Here is a 20145-nt window from a genome sequence, read left to right as displayed (position 1 = left end):
TGTAGGTTTGTGTGTTCATCCATACATTTTAAGTGTAATAATTCAATTACAGAATTTGCGTTTTCTTTTTAACATATTTGCACTTAATCTATAAAGCATAAGTGTCTGTAACAGTGGCTTTACACCTTATTCCAACACAAATAAGTATAATATGTAGGCAGCAATAATTGCTACTTTATTGCAGCATTAAATAAAAAATTGTTTCAATACTATCATTTACCACACGTTCCCATACTTGGAGACATTATTTAATCTTTACTGGACACTGGTTTGCCTTTCCCCTCATAAACCCTGAATGATGCACTTAACTCTTAACAGGACAGTTTTATATTTTCTTAAGTGCTTTTCTCAACACTGAGCTCTTATGGATATAACCCAATGCCCGTCATTCCTCGGACGCGTTCCAACTCGCTGGAGAATGTGCTTCTGCCTCCACCCTCCATTACGCAAATTACGCACAGATGTTTGCCACTAGTCAGGGTGGAGTTGCGCTATTTACGTAGAAATTTCCACATCCTGTTTTCAGCCAGACAGGCGCATTAGCCAATCAGCTGCGAGGAACTCAGCCGGTCGACCAATCAGAAGTTCACAATCCCGGGACGTCAGCGCTCTGTTTAGCTCGTCCGTGTACTGTAACGCCGGACATTTCTTGTGGAAATCTTGAGACAGAAAAAAAACCCAGACCATAAACGAAAGAGAGACTCTTCAGTTGGCAATTTGACGGTATGTTAATGTGTTTAGTCGGTATTGTTTTCATGAAGTGAAGGGTTTAAATATGCTTTTGTTTGTCTGTTTCTTCGAGGTAAGAGGTGCCGACAAGTTACTTCCTGTTCTGACAAGGCCGAGATCCCATGTCACATTTTAGCCCATTGTAGCTCATGTGTACGTAACAGTGTAGCGATTCCGACTGATTTGCTTTATCATTGCATATATAGGAAAAAACTTATCCAAGATGGTTAACATGTTAGTGAAACATCTATCATTCAGTGTGTCTATTTGACAGAGTGAACACATTACTAACCACACAGAGAGGGGCTGTAACGTTGTGACATTTGGATACATCAGTTCCACTTTTCAATAAAAACGAGTTGCATTACCCTCGGTCTGAACATACCCATAACAATGTGCATGTGAACTCAGAGAAAAGTGCAGACTTGAATCCACTTAGTAATGCAGTTTTTTTTTTTTTACCATGACCTCACCATTCTTTGAAGCACCAACATTAACATGAAACACTTGTAATTAGGCAACCGATTAGATTAGATTAGATATTAGATAGGAAGCACTGCAGGGTGTATTTACAGTAAGACGGCCTCCACTGTCTTGGCAGCAGGGAGAGTCACTGCATATCTTTGAGACCTATGGGAGTTGTCATCTGAACAGATTTCACAAGATACTTCATTATGTGGGGAGTTTTTTCAGACACACACACACACACACACACACACATACACACACTGACTGATTTGTCCAATTTCATTTGAAATATTTAATATTGTGCATAAATCATTACTCCACTGTGGAAAAGAGGACATCTTGACATTGACAAACTTCAACCTACAGAACTCATTGTGCCTTTGATTAGCTTTATATGGAGCATTCGAGTGCATCTCATACTTTTTTGTGCCGCTGCTTCCGTAATCAAAATAAACCTGTACGCACAGACAGAATTTGGTAGGTTGCACATTGTTTAAAAAAAATATATACAGTACCAGTCAAAAGTTTGGACACACCTTCTCATTCAACTACTTTGAAGAATGTAAAATATAAAACATATTCTGGTTTGTTGAGCATTTGTTTGTTTACCACATAATTCCATATGTGTTCCTTCATAGTTTGGATGTCTTCAATATTAATCTACAATGTGGAAAAAAATAAAAAATAAAATAAAGAAAAACCATTGAATGAGAAGGTGTGTCCAAACTTTTGACTGGTACTGTATATGTATTCTGTTCGCACATAAACTGGGTATTTTTAGGGTGTTTTCTGAGTGACGAGGCTTTAGTTTTGCTTCTGCTTTAGCTGTCTGGCTAAGAGTTTATTTATACATCACATGAGCATGTGACTCATTCAGCGATGAAAGTAACAATTATTTTAGTATCGGGTAATCTGTTGATTATATTAATTGCTTGGCAATTTGATCATATTTCCATAAACCCAAGGTGATGCCTTTTCTTTTTTTCTTTTTTTTTTTCTCCAACCAACAGGCACATATTATTTAAAATGATCAATGCATTATCAAACTGGTTGTTGATTAAATATTTGCCAGTAGACTAATTGAAATCCCAATGATTGCTGTATGTAATAGATAGTGTTCTATTTGAGTGCTGTCTTTTGATCCCTCTCTATTTTGTGTCTTTGCCTCAAATGACTCACCTCCTCTTCCTCATTAGGGTTGGGACCCTCTAACCCACGACAACCCACCATGCCCCTGGTCACGAGGAATATAGAGCCGCGGCATGTGTGTCGCCAGACCATCCCTTCCAACATCCGCAGTGAGCTGGAATGTGTCACCAATATCAGCTTGGCCAACATCATCCGTCAGCTCGGCAGCCTCAGTGAGTGTCTGCTGTTTGTGGTTAGGTGTTATTATGTCTTAGGTCATAAGGTATTATGTGAATGGTTTATAACACGTGGCAAATGTGCACTTATGAAAGGTTTATTTTAATGGATTGTGAGAATGCATTTATTGTACATGAGTGAGACAAATACTATAATCGGGGAATAATGTGTGTGCGTAGGTAAATATGCAGAGGATGTGTTCGGGGAGCTGTTTGTCCAGGCTGGAGCATTTGCCCTGAGAGTTAATACACTGGGAGAAAGAGTGGATCGTCTGCAGGTTAAAGTCACCCAGCTGGACCCCAAAGAGGAGGAGGGTAAGAACTCCCACATGTTACTGCTGCTACTGCTACTGATGTTAGTGTAATAGTAGTTCATTATTTTGAAGATGGCTAAATATAACATATAGTGTGCATTTTTTTTTACACAGCTTCCATATAAAAATAACCTTTTTCCTTTTGAGCACAATGAATATTTAATAACCTTCTCTCTATTTCATCTGTCTGTTCTCTCTCAGTCTCTCTGCAGGCCATCACTACCCGCAAGGCCTTCCGCAGCAGTCTGACCCAGGACCAGCAGCTGTTCACCAGGCCGTCTCTGCCAATGCCTGTACAGGACACATACTCGACCTGCAATCCGCCCCCACCTCTCAACTACCTCAGCCAATACCGGTAGGGCTCAGCAGACTCACAGATACACCTCCATGGCTCATGTTCATTCCTTTGAGCATAGTATGCATGGAATATTAAGAACACGTACCTACATGCTATATTTTTGTCATGACTATACATTATTTAATTCTACTCTGATGCATATGCAACAAGGAGTGGAACTCAAAAAGAAGGTGGACTATTATTTTGTGTCCTTGTTTTTTTAGGGGGTTCAGTCCCTAGTCAAAATGATGAAAATGTAAAATTTGCTGGTACATCTATCCTGTCTTTGGTAGGCATGTTGATTCAGTACTCTTTATTCATGTGTACAAGTGTCAACATGTGAAAGAGAAATTTAGATAAAGATGATGTTAATTATGTGTGTGGACCCAAGATAACACAAAGTGTAGCTGATACGTAAATGTAACTATAATGTTTGAAAACCTGTTATTTACAGGGACGATGGGAAGGAGGCCCTGAAGTTTTACACTGATCCCTCCTACTTCTTTGAACTGTGGAAGGAGAAGATGCTGCAGGACACCAAGGACATCATGAAGGAGAGACGCAAGCACAGAGTGAGACACATAAACATTTTCTTATCTAACTTGCTGTGCAACGCCTTTTAAGTATTTGTTATCTTGTTTTTTTTTCCTGCTTGTTTCTATATAATTTTGTTGTTTTTATCTTGTTCTCCTGCTGCTGCTCATTGAAGTTGCCAAACGTGATTTTGTTTTTATGCCTACAATGACAGTAAAGTGTCTAATCTTATGTTTACACACACAAAACAAGTAACATGACAGCGATTTGGTCGGAACAGGTGGACATTATAGGTCACATCGATTAAAAGCATTTGTATCCAACCCTCTCTGACTCTTTTTCTCTCCTTCCTTTCCTTCCTTTCTGAGCAGAAGGAGAAGAAAGACCATCTTAACCAACGGACACTCAATCCACGAAAGATCAAGACCAGGAAGGATGAATGGGAACGCCGAAAGATGGGGGCGGAGTTTGTGGAGCCGAAGAATGATTTGATGTAAGTTGAGAGAGTCTGTGAAGTCCATCCATTTTCTGTAACCGCTTATCCAGTTAAGGGTCGCGGGGTGCTGGAGCCGATCCCAGCTGTCAATGGGCGAAGCCTATCACAGGGTGACACCCTGGACAGACAAGGTACGGGCAATTTAGAGTCTTCAATGAACCTAAGCTGCATGTCTTTGGACTGTGGGAGGAAGCCGGAGAACCCGGAGAGAACCCACGCTGACACGGGGAGAACATGCAAACTCCACACAGAAGGTTGTCCAGCCCGGGAATTGAACCCGGGCCCCTCTTGCTGTGAGGCGACAGTGCTAACCACTACACCACCGCGCAGCGAGTCTGTGAAGTGAGGGGGGAAATCTCTGCTGTCCAGCAATAAGTAAAGAATGATTGCTTGATGAAAACAGCAACTCTCTCTAGTTGACACAGTTGAAGTACAGAAAGGGCACTTGCATGGTAAATTCCACTCTCCCCTGTCTTATCACCCAATCTGTACACAGTGATATGGTTGGTTTGTCCTGTCTGAAAATGTTCTCAGGGGGTTGGGTGTAAAGCTGGCTTTCAATGGCAAATTGCAGTAAACACATGCATGAGTCACAGCAGGCTGTAGTGTTTTTCTGCTGTAGGTTATTTATTCTTCAGTATATTTTTTAATTAGTCTGAATTTAATAGAAAAAGTTGAGACTATAGAAATAAAATAGAAAAACACAATAAAGAGCACATTAACAACATTTTGTTTTAAAAGTGATTAAAAAAAATAAAAAAATAAATCCTGCTTCTTTTATAACTCAATCACAAGCCAGAACTCATGAGCAAAACAATCTCAAAGATTAGCTGTCTAGCTCTTAAGCTGAAGGACAAGCCAATCTCTTCCTGTTGTTTAAGTGACAATACCTTGTGCTATTTAAATAGCTGTGTGAACCAATCACCACACGTTTCAGCGTCACTATTTATGTGTGCTATATACTCCAAAACATATACGCAGATAGAACATTACCCACAACTGCTGTTAAGGTCTATAGATTCTATTATTACCAAGGTCCTTTGCATGTCAAGACTTTAGAGAATGAAGATGACGCACTTTATTTTGGACTGAAGCGATATCCTAAATTTGTTTTAAGGAATTCTTCTGAGGGCCTAAATGGCAGCATTGGATCTGGAGATGGCTTTACTTCTGAAGGCCTCGAGATGAGTACCAGCTCCTACGCCTATGAACCCGGCTCCCCTCTCTCTCCGCCTGGCACTGATGACTTCCTGCCTCCTCCACCTCCAGACATGGCGTAAGTAGCATCTCTGATATAAGCCCACACGTGCTGCCGCCCCTGCCAACATGTGCTGAATGTACAGCTACACGTGTACTGTATTGTACTGCAGTTTTAAACACATCCTCTTCAAATGATGGGGTTAAACAGTAGCAAAATAGATTATAAACCTGCTGTTCAACTTCAGCCTTTTTAATGAGCTGCTGAGATTGCAGCTGCAAAGAAATTGAAGGTTGGAGGCAAATAAAAGGTCCATTATGTCATTTAACTTTTCCTCATCTCGATCTTTTGCTCACTTGCAGGTATAATGGCGGAGGATACGGAGTTCCAACCCCGAAGAGTCCAAACCACCCACCTCCTGCTCCGCCCATTGTCTCTCCCAACTCTCGCCCCAACATTGCCCCTCCCCCTGCACCTCCTCCCCCTCCTCCACCCTCTGGCTTTGGGGTCCCCCCCACCTCCCCCTGGCTTCGACAGCCCACCTTCCCCTCCTCCGTTCTCCTCCACTCCCTCTGCCTATCCCTCCCCACCTGCTCCCCCTCCTCCACCTGCTATGTCCAGTGTTCCTCCTCCTCCACCCCCACCCATGCCTGTTGGTGGTGGTGGTCCACCCCCTCCTCCTCCTCCTCCTCCACCTCCCCCCGGCCCTCCTCCCTCATCTTTTGACCACTCTGCTCCCCCTCCACCCTCCAGTGGTGGGGCGCAACCCAGCTCTGCTCCAAAACCTGAGCCAGAGCCCGCTGATGACTCTCGCACTGACCTGCTGCAGGCCATCCGACAAGGTAAGACACTACAGGAAACAGATTAATATAGAATGGATTCATTTCACAGTCACTAGATACTTTTTAGATTATGGTTTTGAAAACCTCTAATGGCAATATGATATGCAATGAACGCATGCCTTCAGCGAGTCACTGAACCCCAAGTTACTCTTAAAGCAGCACACTGACCCTGAATGCATAGGATGGGTTAAATGCAGAGGTTGGTTCATATATTGATGTAAAACCTTGCAATCAGTTTTTCCCTTTTAAACATTTTGAAGTAGCAGCCCACAAAATATTACATAGTGAGTCAGATGGAAAATAGTGATATGGGGCACAGAATTTGATAAATTTACCACAAATGGATAAGAAGTACCTTTCTACCTCACCCTGCGTTCCCTCCCCCTCACTCCTGCCGCAAGCAAACTACTTTGCCTGGTGGAGAACGGTCCGCGGGGAGACGGACCTTCAGTTAGAGACTGTAGAAACTTGAATTCAGTCAGCGCAAAACCCCATGCAAGGGGTCCCAGCGGGCTGGTGGCCAGCCACAGTGCGGGGTCTAACTTGTGTAACAGCAGCAGTAGAAAGTTTGCTGATACGGCGGGTAATCAGGGCTGTCCGGGCAGCATTGCTTTGAATTGGGACGTTCAGGACATACAAAAAAAACAGGGACCTACTTGTAAAAACTTTATTCCATGGTGATCTAGTGGCTAAAACTCTACAGGGCACCTAAAGTACATTTTGCTAATAATAATTATCTCTTTTAGGCTTAGTAAAATTCTCAATTCAGAACCTTTGCTTGTAACAAAGTATTTTTACTTGCTGGTACTACTTTTACCTAAGTATAAGGGAACTGATTACATCTTCCACCACTGCTTATGAAATGTACCTTTTGTCATAAAATACAGCTCTGACTGCAAGCTTATTTGTTCTCAAATATACATAGATTAAGAATATATTTGCTGTTGTGAGGCGCACACACACTCACTGTAACTGTCCTCACTAAAACCCTTTTAGGTTTCAACCTGCGTAAGACGGAGGCACAGCGGGAGCAGGAGAAGAGGGATCACTTCGGCAACGACGTGGCTGCCATCCTGTCCCGTCGTATCGCTGTAGAGTGCAGCGACAGCGAGGATGACTCCTCAGAGTTTGACGATGAAGAGTGGTCCGAGTAATAGTCACCTTCACAAGCACCTCTGCATCTTTCTTCAGCCTTAAACAAAATCCTTGTATTTCCATTCAAATCACATTCTTAAGTAGGAGTAAAGCACACACTCTGTGTGTGTCAGAGTTTGAGTGTGTTACGCACACATAGTATGTGCAAGTGACTTGTTACAAATCACATTCCTTGAACCATTTATTTTTATTTATCCAACATTATTCCGATCAGTGCAAAAGTCCAAAGATGGAGTGTGAGTGTGACTGGTTGTGTCCCCATTTGCTTTTATTGAATGACACAGAGCTGTTATTGATGTGAGTGTTATATGACGTGACGCACGTCTCTCTGCTGAGTCTGTGCGTAAACAGATCAACTCTGTATTTATCTTAGTCTCTATCACAATCAGGTGCCTTCTGCTTTAGGCTAAATCTCTGGTTTTATCTTTTTAAGCATATTATGGCAAAGGATAATGGAGAGGGAGCACTATCTGTATGTGCTCAGCAGAAAGACACAAAGTGTTGACGTCAAAACATTCTCACTCACTCATAGATTATATGATAAAGTAATTGTAAAGTTAATGTAACATATTGAATCATATCTAAAGATAATTATGCAATCCTTTCATATCCCTTTTAAAGCACCATTTTTTAATAACTTTTCCTTTCTTCGCTTTTGTATTCTGTCTTCTTTGTTTCTGTGGTTGTCATTGGAACAATTCACTTGTGGATAAGACGTGGTTGTAGTTTCTAAACAAATTCATGAATCAATTATTCAGCGTGATACAGAAAGCATTGGCTCATGGCAGACACCTGGGGTGTTTGATGAGATCACCATATTGATCATATGCAGACATTTAACACAGATGATTCATTTTGTGTTTTGTTTGAGCTCCGTTCCACATTTCTTCCTGCAGATTTTCTTTTTAACTGTCCTGGGGATTAACTAGGCTCTGATGCTTTATTCATTGCTCTGTGTAAACTCCGGCAGCATTTAGCCTGCTGCCTGATAAGTGCCTTTTTTATACTGCATTCACTGTCGTTGCAAGTTTTTTTTGGTTATCCACACTGGCCACTGATCAGCTTCTTCCAAAAATAATATCGGCTCTCGACGACGGGTCAAATGTTGAACTGACTGATGTTAAGTGTGGACCACATGTTTCTTAAGTGCCTTTTATTTTAAATCTGACTGTGTTAAAGCACAATCACACAGCATGCTTTGCCAAAGCTTCTCCTGCCTTAATTTTCCATATGATTATAGTTATTTCAATAAAGATAGAGAGAATTAACCTGATTGTTTGGATTTCTTTCCTGTGAGAATAATTAGTGCGTATGCTGTGATGTGTTGAATAACAAAGTTCCTAAGAATATCAAGCCTTGGCATTAGACTCCTCATGCTTTATCCATGACTCATCTTCTTCATATCAGCGGTGGACACCTTTTCTCAGTGCCCAGTGCTGACTGTGTCGGGAGTGAGAAAATGAATCCATTGAATTAAAGTTCAGAAAATGAGTAGGAGGAAAGAAAACCTCTTGCATAATCACTTTATCCTCATACCAAGACTGCTTTGTAGGTTTTAAAAGGATGCAGAGTGATGGTAATAATCTTGAATATTGCTTTAGCCACCAAATAATTTAGGATACAGGAATAGAGAGCAGCAGTCTGTGCCTAACCGGGTTAAACAGTGAGAGATAGAGAGAGACAAACACACTAAAAGCCTCAGCAGCAGTAAAGAGAAGAGTGCTGACATCACCCAGTAGAGAAAAAAAAGCATATTTATTATTCATCAATATAAAATATTCATTCATTTCAAAAAGGCTGTGCAACACGAACATATGGTCAGTACTTTCAAACTGCCTGTAACAGCATGTGCAAAATAGAATCTCAAAGGTCTAGAACATTGTGTTTTCTAGACATTCAAGTAAATAAAATTGGGCTTTGGATCACATGTCATTACACTGCGATAGGCTTACATTTAAAATCCGTCCCTTTCTCCCCTTATTAAAGTGCTGATGGTGATTAAATCCACTATCTATGAGTGGGGTTATATAGAGCATCCCTGTGATTGTTTCAGTCTGGGGATCCAGTGGAGCTACAATTGACTGAGGATGAGGCACAAAGTACAAACAAGACAGTACGTTTAGATCCGATATGGCCACCAGCCAGGAAAAGTGCAGAACATTCTGATTTGCAGAGGGACTTCATCTCCCAGAGAAGTGCTTCCTGCTTGTGTGGGAGTGTGTGTGTGTGTGTGTGTGTGTGTGTGTGTGTGTGTGTGTGAGAGAGAGACTTCATGTTCTGAATCTGGATGATAGTCAATGCAGCTATGTGTGTATCTTGGCACACAAACAGTGATATGTCTGGCATAGATTGTGTGGTGGGGTTTGAGTCCGGCGAGGTTTGGCAGTCTACACATCAACAGGGTAGTGTGTGTGTGTGTTTTGTGTGTATCTGTGCGGGCAGCAGGCCTGCAGCAGCACCTTACGAATGTCTTTGTGTCTTAGACTATAGAGTATCGGGTTCAGCAGCGAGCTTCCCGCCGCCGGCACCAGGGTGGCATAGGTGTACAGAGGCGGGCTGGATGCATCTCCTAGCAGCCCCCAGAGGGAGAACGGCATCCAGCAGCCCACAAACACACTGAGGATCAGGATCAACCGCGAGAAGCCCCTTCCACTGCTGTGTTTGCTTGCATATGAGTGGTTGGCAGGAAGGAAGTGCCTCTGGGTAGCGATGGCATGGGCATGCCGCCTTGCCACTCGGCAGATCCCTGCGTACAATTGTAGGGTTACCATGACCACCACCAGGAAGCCACCACACAGCAACGATAGGTATGTCCGGGTCAGAGGTCGTGCTACAGAACAGGAGTTTGGCTCCCCGAGACAGTGCCATCCCATTGCAGGTCCCGCCCCAATGACACATGCGCCCAACCAGACCAGCAGCAGGAGGATGGCGGCTCTGTAACGTGATTGGCTTGAGCCGTAGGTGAGGGCGTGGCTTAACGACAGGTATCGGTCCAAAGCGACACCCATCAGGCTACATAGCGAGGCGGTCAGTGATGTCACCAGCAGTCCTGAGGTCAGCAATTCTGACCAGTCACTGGGCTCGACGCAGAACAGGAAGAGGAAGTGCAAGATCAAAGCAACACCTGCCAGGAGATCGGCCAATCCGAGGCTAGCCAGCAGCAGGAAAACAGGTGCACGAAGAGACGGGGTGGCCAAGATGGTGGTGACAACTACTGCATTTTCAGTGGCGATGAGAGTTCCTGATACACACAGGGCCACGCCCACACGGTGAGGGGCGGGACTTCATACGTAGATGAGCTGTCCAGTTGGTTCAGAGGGGAGAAAGGGTCTGCACCTGAGGACTCATCCCAGCCTAGGTCAGAGGCGTTCAGGATCATGGCTTTTCAGTCACTCAAACAACCTAAGAGAGAATAAAAAGGAGAGAGATGTTGACATTAGCTCTAATGGATCATTAGCTTCTCCATCTGTCCGTTAAACAGCCTTCCTCGACCAGAAGCTCTGATTTATTTCTGTGGAACTGCCGGAGGCCGAATGTGGCATCCGGCACACCAGAAGAGGACTTAATGTGGGAATTGAATTTAAGATGTCATACTCTTGTAAACCAAAGCGGTTAGGCTATATAATAGTAGATTATCACTATGAGTGCATTAAGTGGTAGCCCATTTAAGATTGCCCTGCACTCATTTGGGCCAAGTTATATTGACTTGTATTGTTTTGTTTTTTTATTATACAGAGGGATTACTAGCAAACAAAATGATTTATTCAGATACACAAGAATACAGTATTCACTGATTAGAATAATACCCTATATAGTTATTTTTCCAGTTTTAATGATGATAATAATAATGATAATACAAATAATAATAATAATAATAATAAACTAGCCTTTACACGGCAATATAGAAAATATGCACTTACATTTTTTACAATGACCTATTTTTAAATTGCAATTATTTGTTTTTCAGCCTGTCAATATGTTCATGTTTTGTTTTTTAATGATCTCAATTTTATATATATATATATATATATATATATATATATATATATAAATATAAAGTAGGCTAAACCTGATGGCTCCGAATATGTCAATGACGTCATCATCTGTAGTCTTGCAGGAAGTCACGCAAATCATAGTCAATCAAAATGAAGGCTCAAATCAACTTGATAGATAGAGTCACCAAAACATAAATGCATAATTAGGCTGTCATTGATGTTTTTTGTTATGTTTTTTTTTAGCACGTCACTCTTAATCAGTGCAACCACTGGCGTCCAAGCTTTGTTTTCTATCCTGCACACGTTTCAGGAGCATCAAACATCTTCAATATAATGAATGATGTGTCCGATTCAAATGTAATCTGTAAACTTACTTCCAGATGCAGTTAGTGAGCTACAGTCTGAAGTTGCCCTCCTGTTCATGTCCAAATATGATGTTAACTACACTCATCGTAGTCTCCCTCTACATGCTGAACATCATGTGTACAGTGTCCAGATTCTACATGTCTCCTTCATTAATGAAAGAGACATGTATGGCTATTTAAAGACATGTATGGCTATTTAAAGAATCCGCCTGTTACAAGGTTGAGATGCCTGTGCTCTCCGGTGTGGTATCTGCTTGTTCTTTAGCACATGTCAAACTGAACTACACGCCTACTGAAAGGACATTCCACACCATAACTGTAAAACATTAATGATATTTTAAGATGGTTTCTTTTTGCCTTATTAAGGAGCTGGTTTGAAGGCTTTAGGGGTCTCTCATCCTCAGGGGGAGGAGGTATATCCCCCTGCCGGGTGTGGAAGACCCCGTTGTATATATATATATATATATATATATATATATTTATATATATATATATATAAAATACAGGTTCATTGCGCCACAGAGGATGTCCCCGACACATGCACACATGCACAGACACTCGCCATACATGCATATACTGGATTATTCATCATTACCTTATAAACGCGATTCAGTGAGTCCCTTTGCAAGAGTTAAACAGGTTTGCTTTCTCCTCTTACAAGATCCAAGCCAAATGATGGAGATGGAGTGATGCTGCCCGCAGTGGTGTGTTCAGTACCTGTCTCGATAAGGATGAGAGTCCTCCTGTCTTCATCAAAGCTGAGCTAAATTCTCACTTGGCTTGTCGTGCATCTCCTTTTCTTCAATCTCTCCCAGTAGCTCATGGGAGGCAGAATGGGTGCTCTTGCGTGCGGACTCATCCACAAGAGAGCCTGTCTGACGTCAGTGAATGGGAGGCTCGACCAATGAGCTGCCGGCATTGAGGATGCGGGTAGAGTAGGGAGGGGATGTGAAGGAGTAATTTCATTCAGAAAAATGCGGCAACTCTGTGGCCCCTCCCACTGCGGTTCACTCTTGCTCTCATTTCTTGTAAATAATGACCACCAATACCACACACACACACCACACACACACACACACACACACACACACACACACACACACACACACACACACACACACACACACACACACACAGACTTTATCAATAAGACCCAGGGGCCTTGTTGAATGAGGACTCAGAGGTGTGGAGCTGCAGAGCGAGGACCGGCGCTGTCCACGGTGCTGAAGCGCATCAGGATGAGTCATGAGGAGACGTCCTGCAGAGCAACATCATCTGGAGTTGACTCTCTATCCTCATCTATCATTTCCCAGTTCCTTAGCCAAAACCCAGCCACGACATGTATTTTGTCGTATTATTATTGTTGTTCTTATTGTTTTATTGTATTATTAGTTGTGTCATTATTATTATTTGTGTTGATAGTAGTACATTGGAAGGTTTTACACGGGGATGGGCAACCTATAAATTGATTACAGACTTGAATAAACGCCTCATTTAAAAAAAAACACACACACACACACACACACACACACACACATACACACACACACACACACATACATACAAACATACACACATATATATATATACACACAATTGTACATTATGAGGTTAATGTAATAATAATGATAATAATGAAAAAATAACCCTTAAATACTAAGAATGGTGAATGGTGAGGATAAACAAAACCAACACCAAGAATAAAAATGATTTAGCTTGTTGTCTATTGTATTGATTCTTCTTCGATTTGAGCATCCTAACACAACCTGCCCACCTACAGTATCTTAACAGCAGCAGGGTATTCAAGGCTTCCCCGGCTGGATAGAGAGCGTGGGTGCTGCAGGAAGGTCTGTGTCTGCGTGGTTGCGCATATCAATGCGCTAACTGGGGGGAATCTCGTCCTTCTCGAGCCATATTAGGACACGCTTCCTGCCAACACAGCCCACCTACGTCATTTAAGGGATCTGAGGTGCAACACTTGTCCCCTTCAAAATGTGGAGCAGTTCCAAATTTATGCAAAATGACAGCTGTTTTTCTTACCTGAGGACTTACTTTCCTGCTTTCCACAATATTCATGGAAAATGTGATGATGCCATTAAAAAACATTGTATTTTAATTATATAACTACACTTATTTGTGTATTATCCCTGTGATTTTCATGTTTAAAACATATTGTGATGGATTCCCATTTTTATGTCCTTGCAATGATGTGTTTTATTCAGTTATATCTGTATTTTCCTAATACTAACATATTCTTTTGCCACCATTGGCTGTAAATTGCAGCATTATGCACTATTTTTACGCTGGTGTATCGTAAGTTTTTTGCCAGCAGTGGGAGCATCAGTGGAGGAGGACATCGTGTTCGACAGGGCTGCGGAAAATCCCTTTGTGAATTTTTAGCACTCCGACACACAAAACAGCCACCCTGTAGAGCTTCACAGATGCACCGAGACATTGTGTGAGAGAACATATGAGATGTGGGAGTGCATGAGCTACGTCGGTGTGAGCGGAGGAGGGGGTGATGGTGGAATTATTACATAGAGCTGAAAACTGTGTCGTGATTCTGCTATCAATGCACTTGCTTTTGAGGGCTGGCAGCCCGGGCTGTGACTCAGTAACGCTTTGCATGTCAGAGGGCTTGTACTTTTGTGCTGGTGCATTTGCACATCTGTATACAGGGGTATAGCTGGGAGTTATGGAGCCTATAGGGCAGTCTGAGCCCCCTTTTGTTGTCTTATTTCCACCATTCCATAAAGTGATGAATTAGACATCGGTTAATATCAATAAAAGCTTTGGTCAGACCTTCTGTCTTGGGTCCAAATGCTGTTTATTCATATCATGTCATGTATTGATTTGTCATCAGATTAATTGGAATCTTGTCCGATTATTTCACATTTTCTCTTTTTTAATTTGTGCTTCTAGTGAAAAGTGTTATTCATAATTTTTGAGTACCTTGCCTGAATTGTTTGTCAAGTCAATTATTGATTGACTGACAAATGATTGGGCAGCTCTTCATCACAGTCAATGACACACTTGAGGTGATGCTATAGACTACTGACGCACAGGCTGTCTACTGTACGTAGTCGAATGCCAACGTCATTGTGTTTAAAAGCAATCACATCGCAGTATAAATGTAGCTGTCCTAATTGGACCGAATCACCCAAGACACATATTATGAACTACAGGATCAGTCAAAACCCTGATTAAAATGAGAGCCATGATAGTGCATATATTCTGTTTTAACCAGACATTATTAAGCAGATGCATGTTTATAAAAATAGCTTGAGCCTTCACAGGAAAGATTTTTCTGTCTCACATTTTTCTGTCTCACATTCCGTTTGAGAATGTGAGTAGTGTGAAAGTAAAATACTAAATAATGATAAAGATACACCTGAGGGCCACAAAAGTCAATTGATTGCAGATTATTTGTACGTAAATGTAGTTATTATTCCCATTTCGATTGTGAATGCAGGTGTGTGTGTGTGTGTGTGTGTGTGTGTGTGTGTGTGTGTGTGTGTGTGTGTGTGTGTGTGTGTGTGTGTGTGTGTGTGTGTGTGTGTGTGTGTGTGTGTGTGTGTGTGTGTGCACTGCCCGTCGAAGTAAACAGGTGTCACTCCGTCCCAACAGGTGTGTATTTCAGGAGGGTTGAGGTGGGCCAATTGGTTGCCAGGAAACCAGGTTCGGGTGTTGCTCAAGTTACACAGATCTCTGTGTCTCCTGTCTTTCTCTCTGTGTCCCAGCCAGGAGCCATATCTCTATTTGCAACGTTTGGAAACCTTTTTGAGGACTTACAGAAGTTATTTTTATCGAAACCTTTTGGTTGATACTAATTCCTCTCCAAGCACCAAAAATCTTCACCTCTCAGTTGCAGGTGTTGGTGCTCTGCTGCTGTCAGGATGCAACAGTTGGTGTCGAAGGTCCTCTTCTCCACACTGCTGCTTCTAGCAGTGGTTCCCTCTGTGAACTCTCAGTCAGGTATGGGTCCATCCACATGTCTTGCATTTATTTTGTGACTGTGTGACCATCTCAGAGTATTTGGTCTGTTGGTGTGTCTTCCCACACTTGGCATCCGATGTCTCCTCTCCTTGACTGGCTTGTTTCCACCATTTGATCTCCTTCAAGAGTCTTTCCCTGATAACATCTTCTCTTATTAACTATGACAAGGGCTTATTCTCCAGTATTTCTCACAAGCTGACAATAAGTAAAAATATGAGAGTTGAATATGAATCTGCCATCTTTTCTTTGGCATTACTTTGGGTTAGGGTTATTTTTGCCTACTTGCTTTTGCCTATTTTGCCATTGTCCAGACTGGCTGGACGTCTCGCAGTAATAAAGCTGTTAAAATGTGTCCGTGGGAAGATAATCGTGCATCGGCCACTCAATAATTTGAGTGACACTTCCATTTGATTGCCAGTTTTGTCCCTCCTACAGATTGTTCTCAAGCCGAGTCATGTGACCTGTGCGTTGGCAACTCCATGCTCAACCTGACAGGCTGTGTCTGGAGGCTTTGTCCAACTGGTGATGCACAGAAACACACGCACACGCACACGCACACAAACACACCACATGCAGACGCACACACCCCTGACCTCTGATAGTAATTCAATCATCAAAGCTGCTGTAACGTAAGCTTCCCTGGTTTGTACAAGATGACTGAATTATTTAGTATACCAGGAAGGCACACATGATACACGCACACACACACACACACACACACACACACACACACACACACACACACACACACACACACACACACACACACACACACACACACACACACACACACACACACACACACACACACACACACTAAAAAATGATTGTTCTCTCTCGCTCAGGTAATGATACAGGCATGTGTTTGACTGATGAGGGCAACTCGGCAGACAACGGCATGAACTGTAGCTGGACTAGAGTCTCTGAATTGTGCTCAGGTACCAAACTATACACTCCAAAGTTAACACAAACTTGCAACCTCAGTAAGTCTCATTTCTTTTCTTCTTTTTTATTTCCCAGTTGTAGAGACTGTCGCTGAGGGAGGAGGTGAAGGTGACTCAGGTAAATTGTATCGACACCATCATCCCTCTCACCCCCTTCCCTCTGTCTTGCGTCAGACTTTTATTATTCCTATAAGAGCTGAGTAAAAGGTTCCACAATGCCACTCAGTCAATTCCACCAGAAAATAGCAACAAAAGCTGACCTTCTCTTCTTTTCCCCCCACACACTGCTTTCATGTAGTAATACTGACTGTAAAGCCATCCGCCTCTTCCTTTACTTTACCTCCAGGTGATGGAAGTAACACCAACTCGTCCCCAGAGTTCTCCCAGGCTAAGTTTGACATGTCCAGTTTCATCGGTGGCATCATACTCGTGCTGTGTGTGCAGGCAGGCGGCTTCTTCGCCGTGCGCTTCCTCAAATCCAAAGAGCAAAGCACCTACGACCCCATGTGAGTTTTTCGTACATAGGTGTTAGAGAACAGAGAATTTAACGTGACAGTACTAGTTTAAGTATGTGCATGTAAATGTGACTGTGTCACTGAGTTAAGTGACAATCTGTTGGTGCAACAGCAGCCTCTGGTGGCAGGAGTGATGAACAGCATCCTATGTACAGCATGTTCCACTTTAACTTTCCTCTAGATTGAATTTTGATTCTGATCACAAACCCCATCTGTCCAAATCCAAATGATGCCTGTCTTCTTACAGAGAGCAGCCACAGTGAAGACAAGATGTATGAAGGGCAAACAGGCCAGGCTGGAGGACAGCAGAGCAGTGACGCATCGAGTTCTGACGACAAGAGTGTTTATTTTTCCAGAGGCCCTGTCATTAATTTGTTTGGTCCCCATCAGTCCCCCTGGGGGATGGGTGTGTTTATAAGAGGACGTTTTTTCTCAGAATATCACATTGTGTTGAGTGTTCACTGAGTTTGTATAGTATTTTTTAGTATAGTATTTTTAGTATAGTATTATTCTAGAGACATTTTGGCTGTATTAATACAATCAGAGAAATGAGAAGCAAAATGGGTCACATTTTTTCAGTGAATCACCTTTGTGACTAAACCCACCGTAAATTTTCAACATAAGAACATGTTAAGTGTTTGTCCTGTGACAAACAAAAAGCAACTAGCTGTATCCAATGCGCTGTTTCACTTGTGTAAATAGTACAGTGCTGTTGTGGGAAAGAGCGATATAATCCCAATGTAGACAGTAGGTCATACAAGGTCATAACAGGCTCTTATACTTCTTTAAAAAATCCTAAAATAGACCAAAATAAGACTCTGAATGACTTTGTCCATCATCTTAGAAGACATCTGTGTTTCATGTGGAGTTGCATAACTTTCTAGTGCTTTATTGAAACCCAAAAAAAAACACTATTTATGTATTTTATATCTTTAATTTATTTACTTGCAGTGAGTCAAATAATTTAGCTGGGGACCCTGAGGAAACACCCGTGGAGGTCCTTAGACCCCTTCTTTTGGGAACATTTATTCTTAATTATCTAAGCAACTGAATATCTACTTGCACTATAGCGTTAAGACCTCTCCTCTGATTTGTGAGTGTTTTTGTTTTGACTTGTCAATAGCTCAGTCTTTATTTTATATATTACATTTCATAAAGAAGATTTCTGTTTCAACTGCTCATATTTATATAATTTCCGTAGCAGCTATAACCCTTGGATAACAGTTCAGAGAGATGTGAGGTGACCCTGTGTACTTAAAGTAATGCTGGTTAAAGTCAAAATGAATTTGTTTGTTTTTGGGATGCCATTCGCATGAAAATGATTAAAAAGGCTGGCAACCTGAATAAACTAGAATAAATACCTGTTTCATTGTGTTTGTGCTTTCTTGCATGCAAATGAGGAGTTGGTAATCATTGTAAGAGATTGTGCACTATATGCTGAGTGCAGATTTACCCCATACGAGAAGAGTGAGTGAACCAATTCTGCTGTACTTTGGGTGCGACCAGAGACATACTCAGTGTCTGCAGATAAGAATCACCTATTAATCCTTACATGTATGGGTGTCAGCAGGGGATCCCAGCATGTAGCAGGGACAGAGCGCTGTTGGAGGCCTTTAGGGGAGCAGCAGGATGGCTGGTTGGATCCACCAAGTGCTGTCTGAGCCAGGACCCATGCAGGCTTGAATAAGCCTGCACAAAAAAAGTTTCCCAACTGGGCAGTGTGTGGCTGTCATCCAAGTTTGTTGACAAAGGACAGGACTGAATACAGGTCTTTCACACTCTGAATGCACCCTCCCCCAACACACACAAACACATTTCTAATGGGAGAAAGGGAACTCACACAAACACACACACATATTGCCACACTAAAGTTGAGGCAAGCCTCATGTGCTGCTGGCTATACTCCCTTTAAAACAAGCATAGATCTGTGTAATGTTTGCACATGTGTGTGTAGTAGGCTACAGTAGCGTAAGCCTAGGTGCAGCAGAAGCCTAATGTGTGTTAAGCAGGTGTGGACGGCTACAAGGAGGAAAACTATTTCCCACCTCCACCCTGCCATTTGGTAAAACATCGTGTGTGTGTGTGTGTGTGTGTGTGTGTGTGTGTGTGTGTGTGTGTGTGTGTGTGTGTGTGTGTGTGTGTGTGAGAGTCATATCATACATTCGAACAAACACACTGTATCAATCTATCAATCTAAAACACACATGCACACACAGTTAGGCTTCTCCTTCTCTCAGTATTTTCCGTTTGTTCCGCCTCCCAGCTGACTGCAGCCTCAGTGCGGACTCACTCAGGAGGGCGTGTTCACACACACACACACACACACACACACACACACACACACACACACACACACACACACACACAAAGACTTTTCACAAACCTTTTCACAGATGGAAGTGTCGGAGGCTCTCAAGTGAGGCAGTAGAGTTTTTTCTTGGGTTTTTTATGTTTCGCTGTGTGGATGTACAGAAAGTGAGACGGTGTGTGACCTTTGATCCAAAAAGGGGGAAAGTGGCGACAGGTGTCCTCTCTCTCATGTTCATGATGAGGACATTGTAGCTGTTTTTTGTTTTTTTTCTAAAGGTAAAGTTCAGGTAAGGTCATGACCAGAAACTTCAATATCTTTTTAATTATCACAGCAACTATTTAATCATTGTAGATGAGAACATCACTTATTATTATTATTATTATTATTATTATTATGAGGAAACCTGCACCTTATGTCATCTAATACACGCTCTATTATTGTGATCGTATTATATGTTATATATATATATATTTGTTTGTTTAGGTGTCATGTTGTGAAAGCTGGGTTGCACTTTCATAATATCCGCTTTGCCAAACTCCCAACTCAAAGCGACTCGATCTGCGCACGCATCAGTTACTTGAA

General features: G+C 42.2%; 3 protein-coding genes across 3 annotated transcripts; 2 read left to right on the top strand and 1 right to left on the bottom strand.

Moving 5' to 3' along the window:
• Window positions 1-594: 594 nt before the first annotated feature.
• Window positions 595-8699, top strand: wasf2 (WASP family member 2). Its single transcript, XM_054605933.1, is given in 10 exon segments — window positions 595-723; window positions 2394-2558; window positions 2742-2876; window positions 3077-3230; window positions 3667-3784; window positions 4118-4239; window positions 5360-5518; window positions 5803-5941; window positions 5943-6282; window positions 7279-8699. Coding segments are annotated over 9 exon segments (1458 nt in total). The 5' UTR covers window positions 595-723; window positions 2394-2425; the 3' UTR covers window positions 7437-8699.
• Window positions 8700-9824: 1125 nt separating this feature from the next.
• gpr3 (G protein-coupled receptor 3) lies at window positions 9825-10816 on the bottom strand. The gene is given in 2 exon segments (XM_054605417.1): window positions 9825-10699; window positions 10702-10816. Coding segments are annotated over 2 exon segments (990 nt in total).
• A 4877-nt stretch (window positions 10817-15693) lies between these two features.
• On the top strand, window positions 15694-17607 carry cd164l2 (CD164 sialomucin-like 2). Its single transcript, XM_054606538.1, has 6 exons — window positions 15694-15772; window positions 16229-16315; window positions 16639-16731; window positions 16814-16855; window positions 17084-17243; window positions 17500-17607. Exons 1-6 carry the CDS (start codon window positions 15694-15696, stop codon window positions 17513-17515), a joined length of 477 nt encoding a protein of 158 aa, XP_054462513.1. The 3' UTR covers window positions 17516-17607.
• The last annotated feature ends 2538 nt before the right edge of the window (window positions 17608-20145 follow it).

This window comes from Anoplopoma fimbria, chromosome 10 (assembly GCF_027596085.1).
Source record: "Anoplopoma fimbria isolate UVic2021 breed Golden Eagle Sablefish chromosome 10, Afim_UVic_2022, whole genome shotgun sequence".
Taxonomy (NCBI): Eukaryota; Metazoa; Chordata; class Actinopteri; order Perciformes; family Anoplopomatidae; genus Anoplopoma; species Anoplopoma fimbria.
Note: the sequence above shows the minus strand (reverse complement) of the source record. Positions and strands in the feature narration are given on the sequence as shown.